Genomic DNA, 7,340 nt, shown 5'->3' on the forward strand with positions numbered 1-7,340 from the left:
AAGGGGCGGTCGCAGCACGTTCGCCCAGTTAGAGAGCGAATGAGAAGGGCGCGAAGGTAGGAGAGCGGAAGTCAGTATCTTGGACCGCTAAAGGGAGGAGGTACTCGACTGACGCTTTCTCCCAATAGGCACAGGTTGCGCGTGCGCTTCTGCACATTCTGGCACCTTCTAGAAAAGGTGGGCGGTAGGGCGGAGCTTGGAGTGTGACGGAAAGTGGGCGGGTGGTGTAAGGTGGTGTGTCTGAGGTAGAACCGAGGTTCTGTACGGTTCTTGGTGGTTTATAAATCGGCGTCCTTGTTTTCCTTAAGTATGAGCTCGAGCGGAGAGCGCGCAAAACAAGCGCTCTATTCCCGGCCTCAATAGTTTAGGCTTGGGAGCCTGAGTGGGACCGCGTAAGGGTTCTCCATGAGTCATTAGGGAAAACAACCATAACATCTGAAGAGAAAACCGCCTCGCGCTGCCGTTTCCTCGCAGAGACCAACGTGTGTGTGTGTGCGTGCCCGACGATTACCGAGCCCAAGTAAGGTACCAAAACGCCTTGCGGGCCAGCGACGCAGGATGCTGCAGACAAGCGCGGACCGGCTTAACGGACCGTGCCCAACCCCTCTTCTGGCTCACTGCGAGGTGGTTGGCTGGCTCCGGCGTCTCCGTGCGCCACAGCGTATGCGCTGATTGGAGGAATGGAGATGACGGATCGCACTCTCCGTCACTCAGCTGCAGAGGCTCGTTAGCGCGGCGATCTAGGCCTCTATGACCTTACGTCGTTCGAAGGCTTTTCCCTGAGTAAGTATGGCTGCCGCTGGCGGCTCTTTGGGACGCCGTTGAGGAGAAGAGGGCGAGGTCTATCCGAGGCTTTGGCTGCGATTCTCCTCAGCGATGGCGTTTCGGTCGCGGTCCTGGGAGTTGTTGCCGGTTTGCAGAAACCCCGGTAATTCGTCTCAGGTTACACCCCGGGGTCTGCACTGGCAAATGGTCGTTGTATATGCAGCATGCATTATGCATGCTCAGTCGAGTCCAACTCTGTCGACCCCATGGACTGTAGCCACCCAGGCTCCTCTATCCATGGAATTCTCCAGGCAAGAGTACTGGAGTGGGTTGCCATTCTTTTCTCGAGGGGAATCTTCCCCACCCTGGATCGAACCTGCCTCTCTGGCGTGTCCTGCCCGGGCAGGCAGATTCTTTAGGCTCCTGGGAAGCCATCATTTCCCACGGAAAAGTAAAGGAGCTAACGGTAGCGTGGTGACGACATTAGTAGAAAATTAAGGACCAGGTTCTGTGGTGACGACACCCCGTTACCGAACATATCTCTTGTACCTTTTCCAGGGCGCGAGGCCTGAAGTGGGGAAGATGGGCACAAGTTACATCATGTTCCTGATTTGTCCGTATTCGTCATTCTCTTAAGATCCATGTGGTGGTTTTTGTTCTTTAGGATGTCGGGTGGCAGCGTTCTCGACCAGTGCTAAGCCAGTGGTGAAGCCTGAGGCGGACCCCGTGGGAAATGAAGCCGTTGCCCCAGAGTTCACCAACCGGAACCCCCGGAATCTGGAGCTCTTAGCTGTGGCCAGAAAAGAGCGGGGTTGGGGGACCGTGTGGCCCTCCCGTGAGTTCTGGCACAGGTAATTAAGTTGCTCCGTGTTGACCACACAGCCCTGCACGGCAGTTCGTTTAAGGAGCGTGCCAGGTAGCTGCTGGCGATTCTCAGACTTGTGCTGGGTCTAGGAGGGGAAGAGGGAGGCAAACGGTAAATAAATAGGTGTCATGGAAAAAAGGTAAAGAATAGGAGACTGGTTGCCTACCCAAACTCTCCGAAAATAGAATAAAAGCCAAACTATCTGCCAAGAAGAGGGTTCCTAATAGAGGAAAACAGCTAGGGTGGGAATGAGCTAGGTGTGTTTGAGGAACCGAAAGGCTTGTGTACCTAGAGCTCTGGGCCAGAAGGTGAATGGAGAGGTAGGTAGGATACACGTCATTAGCTTTGTAAATCAAGGAAGCGTTGGGGGCTTTATTTTTATTGTAGTGGGAAACTGACGGGATTTCTTTAGTTTAAGCCTGAATGGAAGATCATTCTGGTTCCTTTGAGGAGAACAGATTTTTAAGGGGGCAGTGGTAAAGGCAGGAGAGCAGTTAGGGGTTTATTCTTTGTTATAAAGATGGTGAATTATTGAATACTTTCTATTTGCCAGGAACCTGATGCTAGGCACTTTATATGCATTTTCTCATTTACTCCTTAAAAGTACTTTTTGAGGCAAGTGCAGTAAATTCCCCCATTTTATAGAGCAGGGGAATTGAGGCTTAGGGAAGGAAACACGAGGGTTCAAAGAAAGGTGGCAGGGCAGTTCATATTCAAATAATCTGACTCTTAAGTCTAGAATTTTTTTTGAAACACTCAAACTATTATTTTCTGTTAATATTTGGATATTTAAATAATTAGAGACCTACCTCCCCCTTCCCCCCATTTGTCCTCTTCACAGTACTACCAGTAGAAAATTGGAAGTGACCTTGGAGATAATGAGTCCCACTCTTTTATTGCACAGATGGTTTAAGACAAGGATCAGCAGACTTTTGCTCCTGGGCCAAAGCTGGCTTGGTAGCTAAATATTTTTACATTTTTGAAAGGTTCAAATAAAATGCAAAGAATATTTTGTGACATGAAAACTGTAAAATTCAAATTTCTTTATCCACAAAGAAAGTTTTATTGGCACACAGCCACCACCCATTCTCACCTGGCTGTTCTGGTATTACTGTGGCTGAGTTGAATAGTTGACCTATATTGTTACCTGAAAACTAGGTTCGCCTCTTGGTGGGTGTCAGACCAGAAGGCACAACCAAGATCAGGAGAGGGAGGGGTTTATTACTTGCAGCAAGTAAAGAGAACACTGGGTGTCTTCCTCAAAGCAGTGTTTCCCCAGACAGCATAACTGGGGAAGTTTTAAGTTAAGGTTACACACATATTCATGAAGGGGCTTGAGCAGAGGAGCACTCAGTATAGAATCAGGGCCAAGGTCTACAGAGTGCTAGCTTTAGTTTGTTGAAGTTACAGGGTCAGCATCGTCATTTCCTTCCTCCACCTGAGTGCAGAAATCCAAGGCGGTATCAGATTGTTCTCTATGTCCCTTGAGGAGGAATCAGGACTCTCTTTTATTCTTTTGTTTCTTGATTGCTTTTCCTTTGTTCCTTCATTCCCTTACTTCCCTTAAGATCATTAATTACTGAGACCTATTCAATAGCAGTTACAGTGTCCAATCTTAGATCACAAAATGGCTTAGGTCAAAAATGGCTTCTCTTAGGTCAAGAAAGCCACACCTGGTTCTCTTTCTCCAGGGACCCACTACCCTTTCTGCTTTCAATCTGGTCCCTTATAGAAAAAGTGTGTTGACCACTGGATTAAGAGTTTGTGATTTTTTACTAAGACTAACAGCAAAACCAGGAGTAGAACCCATATTTCTAAATCTAGTGCTTTTTATGCTGTTTCATACTAAGAACCTTTCTATAGTCTAATTTCAGCGTTTTCTCCACACCCCCCCCCCCGTGTTTTCTTTATCGTGAACTTAATTTCTAAATGTGTAATGTATGCAAATGTTATAAAATCCAAAAAGGAGTAGTTTCTCATGTACCCTTCTATAGCTAGTCTGTGCACATAAGTATAAACTTGTAATTTTTTTTAACATAAATCTTAACATATATGTTGTTCTGCATTTCCCCACCCATTCCTTCACCACTACCCCCACCTCCGCCACAGAATACGTCTTGGAAGTATTTTGTGTTGGTTGGGAACATTGGCTCTGGAGCCAGTCTCCTGGACTTAAATCCTGCCTATGACCATTTCTTACCATTAGTTGTAATATCGCTCAAGTTATTTAACCTTTCTGTGTTGGTTTCTGCAGCCCAAAAGGAAAGAAAGGATAATGGGATTAGTTTGAGACATGAGCTGTACCTGTAAACAATTAGGACTCCCTGGTACAGTCAGTGTTCAATAAATGCTTGCAGCAGCAGTAGCAGCATAAAGTGCTACTTTGTTCTTAACTGTGTAAAATAACTTTAAAGTTACTGTAAAATACCATTGCGTGACTGTTTTAATTCATTGATTCCGGATTGATGATTATCTTTTATTATTTCAACCAGTGTTGCAATTAATTGTCTCATGCATGCAGTTTAGCACTGAGATTGGGCATATATTCTTGGGTTTTAAGAGTCATTAATAGTTTCCTTCTCTGTGAACAGTCTGTCCAAATCCTTTGCCTAGTAAGTTACTGGTCATTTTCTTATTGATGATAGGAGGCTTTTTATATATTATGGAAATTAGCCCTTTGAACAATATATGATTTTAAAATATTTTTTGTTTCTTTGTTTGCCTGTTGACTTTACTGTTTTTTTTTTGTTTTTCTTAGCATGCAGAAAACTGTCACTTTTTTTCTTTTTTATAAAAGCCATAGGATATAGTTTGATGTTATGTTAACTAGCTTGATATAGTTAAATAGGCTTATCTTACTTTGAGATTGTTTAAAAATATGTTGTCTTCTAGTACTCACATGACTTCTGTTTTTATATTTAAATGTTTGAGCCATCTTACATTTATTTTGGAAAATATAGAGTAAGTATATCTTTATCCAGTGAAGAGTCAGCAAGTTAGCTCTGCCTCCTCAGTTCCTTTTTTGAAGTAGATACTGTGTAAATCTCAGCTCTAAAATGCCAACTTTCTTCTGGATATTTGAGGCTAAGTAGAAATGTTTGGTTTACTATTGAGGATATCCTCATAAAGGCAGAGGGAAAACAGCTCTCCCAAGTAAAAACCAGGTTGAGTATGTTGACATAAATGAACGAGACATTGCATTCTTGAGAAGTACTTTTGCACTTATTCACCTGAAGTCATTTGTCTTTAGAATTCTTCTATGATTTTTGTCCTCCTCTCACCTTGTGTAGGTTGCGAGTTATAAGGAGCCAGCATCACATAGAAGCACTTGTTGAGCATCGCAACGGCCAGGTTGTGGTGTCAGCCTCCACTCGTGAATGGGCCATTAAGAAGCACCTTTATAGCACCAAAAGTGTGGTGGCTTGTGAGAGTGTAGGACGAGTGCTGGCACAGCGGTGCTTGGAAGCAGGAATCAACTTCATGGTCTACCAACCCACGCCTTGGGAGGCAGCGTCAGACTCGGTATTTTTGTTCTCACTACTTAGTTAGGAGGTGTCGTGTTAATTCTTGACATTAGATACTTACATAATAGTAGTTTGTTTATAAAGTTCTTTCCAAGTGTCTGAGCCTGAGTTGAGTGTCCTGATGCGCGGTACCTCACTTCAGCTTCACAGCAGCCTTAGCATCAGGACTCATGGTCTCTCTTCTGTAAGTTAGCTGAGGTTGGCTGACTGGCTCAGTGTGGTGCTGGGCAGGGTTCAAACCCATGCGACCAATTCTATAGCTGTAATGTTGACTTCTCTGCCGTTCATATAGTATCATCTTGTCCACAGAATATTTTCAAATACTGCTAATCCTTAACATCTCTACACCTTCTTTTATCTGTGTCATTATTAAGATCACTTTCTGAAAAAAACAGTGTAGGCTGGGAAGTTAGCAAGGAGCAGATCGGTGGTTTATTTCTCTTCCTCTTAAGAAGTGAGCTATTTATGGTCAGCTTTTAGTGTTAACTTCATCTTTTCCTTCTTTCTTGATCTTCAAAACCAGATGAAACGACTACAGATTGGCATGATAGAGGGTGGTGTGGTGCTGCAGGAGCCTCGGAGAATCTATGAATGAAGCAGAAGCATTGTTTGGAACTTGTAAATGAAAGCTGTCAGCTCTTCATTCATCAGAAAAGCGCCTCTGGAAGAACTGCCAGCTTGGACGTTTTATACAAAAATTAACAGCAGAATGTTATTAGTTAAGGTTGTCTCCTTCTCCCCTTCAGTATGTTTGTCTTAAATCCAGGGCTGAATTCTTCGTTCTTGGACGTGAGAGAAGTGTCTGAGAAAAATTGTTGCCAATTGTAATTGACTTCTGAAGGACAAATTAAATTGTTGTTTATAAGTTAAAGAATAAAGGTATATTATTAACTCTTATTTTTTAGTTATATGGCATTTTCTCCCAACTATGAACTCTCTGTGGCAAGGATACACATTAAAGGTTTGTGCACTTGGTCATAGCAGGTGGTCTCAGTAAATGAGAACTGTTGCTGCTCAGGTGTGGAGGCTTTTTTTTTAAGTAGGAGATGTCAGTATCAGTTTATTATAAACAGTAATGCAAAGATAAGAGCAAATCCTAACCTTATTGGGCTCCTGGATCCTAACAGAGCCAGATTTGAAGAAAGGAATGCAGTGAGAAAAGGAAATAAGGTGTCTATACCATCTAGAGAAGCTGTTGGGAGATGGAGCCTGAAGTGCATTTGGGTTAATTTAAAGTTGAGGTAGGGTAGATGGGAATCATGGCAGGTCTCTTAAATGAGTGATTAAGTCAGAGTAAGGTGTTAACTGATCTTGGCTATTTAAGAAATGTGGTGAGGAAGAGCCAGTAAGCACAGTGGCTTCTAGCATATTCCCCCCACATTTTAAATATGAAGTCCAATTCTGTATTTATATAGAAGTGAAATAATATTGCTATCATCAATCTGAATATTCAGGGTATTATTTTAAAAGGAAAATGTATGCAATCAACGTTTTTTGAAAGTTTGATTCATTCTGAGAGGCTTTCAGAATGCAATGCTTAGTTTTCCTTTTGATCTGTAGCTATTACAGTAAAGACATTTATAGGTATGTATTAATAGTTCTGGGCTTCCCTGGTGGTTCAGATGGTAAAGAATCTGCCTGCAATGCAGGAGATCTGGGTTTGAACCCTGGGTTGGGAAGATCCCCCTGGAGAAGGGAATGGCCACCCACTCCAGTATTCTTGCCTGGAGATTCCCATGGACAGAGGAGCCTAGTAGGGTCCATGGAGTCACAGAGTCAGGCACGACTGTGTCTAACACCACCACCATGATAGTTTTAATATTTTCTTCTCTCATCTTAAAGACCACAGTTCTAAAAGGCTGTCAAAACGAGTCTAGAATTCAAGGGAGGACACAAGACCATGGACTGGGGTAGTGTGGCTTTGGAAATTGACAACAGGGTTCACCTGTAAATGGTAGTGGTTCAGTTGATTAGTGGAGTCTGCGACCCCATGGACTAAAACTGGACAGGCTCCTCTGTCCGTGGAATTTCCCAAGCAAGAATATTGGAATGCGTTGTGATTTCCTTCTCCAGGGGATCTTGGGCACTTAGAGATCAAACCCACCTCTCCCTCACTGACAGGTGGATTCTTTACCACTGCACCACCTGGTGGGGATTTTTTTCTTGGAGGCATAGGATCTAGATCA

The 7,340-nt window shown here is 43.6% G+C and overlaps 1 protein-coding gene across 2 annotated transcripts; it reads left to right on the plus strand.

Moving 5' to 3' along the window:
- The first annotated feature begins 789 nt into the window (after window positions 1–789).
- MRPL18 (mitochondrial ribosomal protein L18) lies at window positions 790–6,051 on the plus strand. 2 transcript variants are annotated; one of them, XM_005900392.3, is made up of 4 exons: window positions 790–928; window positions 1,430–1,616; window positions 4,921–5,152; window positions 5,678–6,051. In XM_005900392.3, the coding sequence occupies exons 1-4, from the start codon at window positions 877–879 to the stop codon at window positions 5,747–5,749; spliced, it is 543 nt and encodes a 180-aa protein (XP_005900454.2). In that variant the 5' UTR covers window positions 790–876; the 3' UTR covers window positions 5,750–6,051. The 2 variants fall into 2 exon arrangements, with proteins under 2 accessions (XP_005900454.2, XP_070233080.1); XM_070376979.1 differs by having other exon boundaries at window positions 4,921–5,003.
- Window positions 6,052–7,340: the final 1,289 nt, after the last annotated feature.

This window comes from Bos mutus, chromosome 9, assembly GCF_027580195.1.
Source record: "Bos mutus isolate GX-2022 chromosome 9, NWIPB_WYAK_1.1, whole genome shotgun sequence".
NCBI lineage: Eukaryota > Metazoa > Chordata > Mammalia > Artiodactyla > Bovidae > Bos > Bos mutus.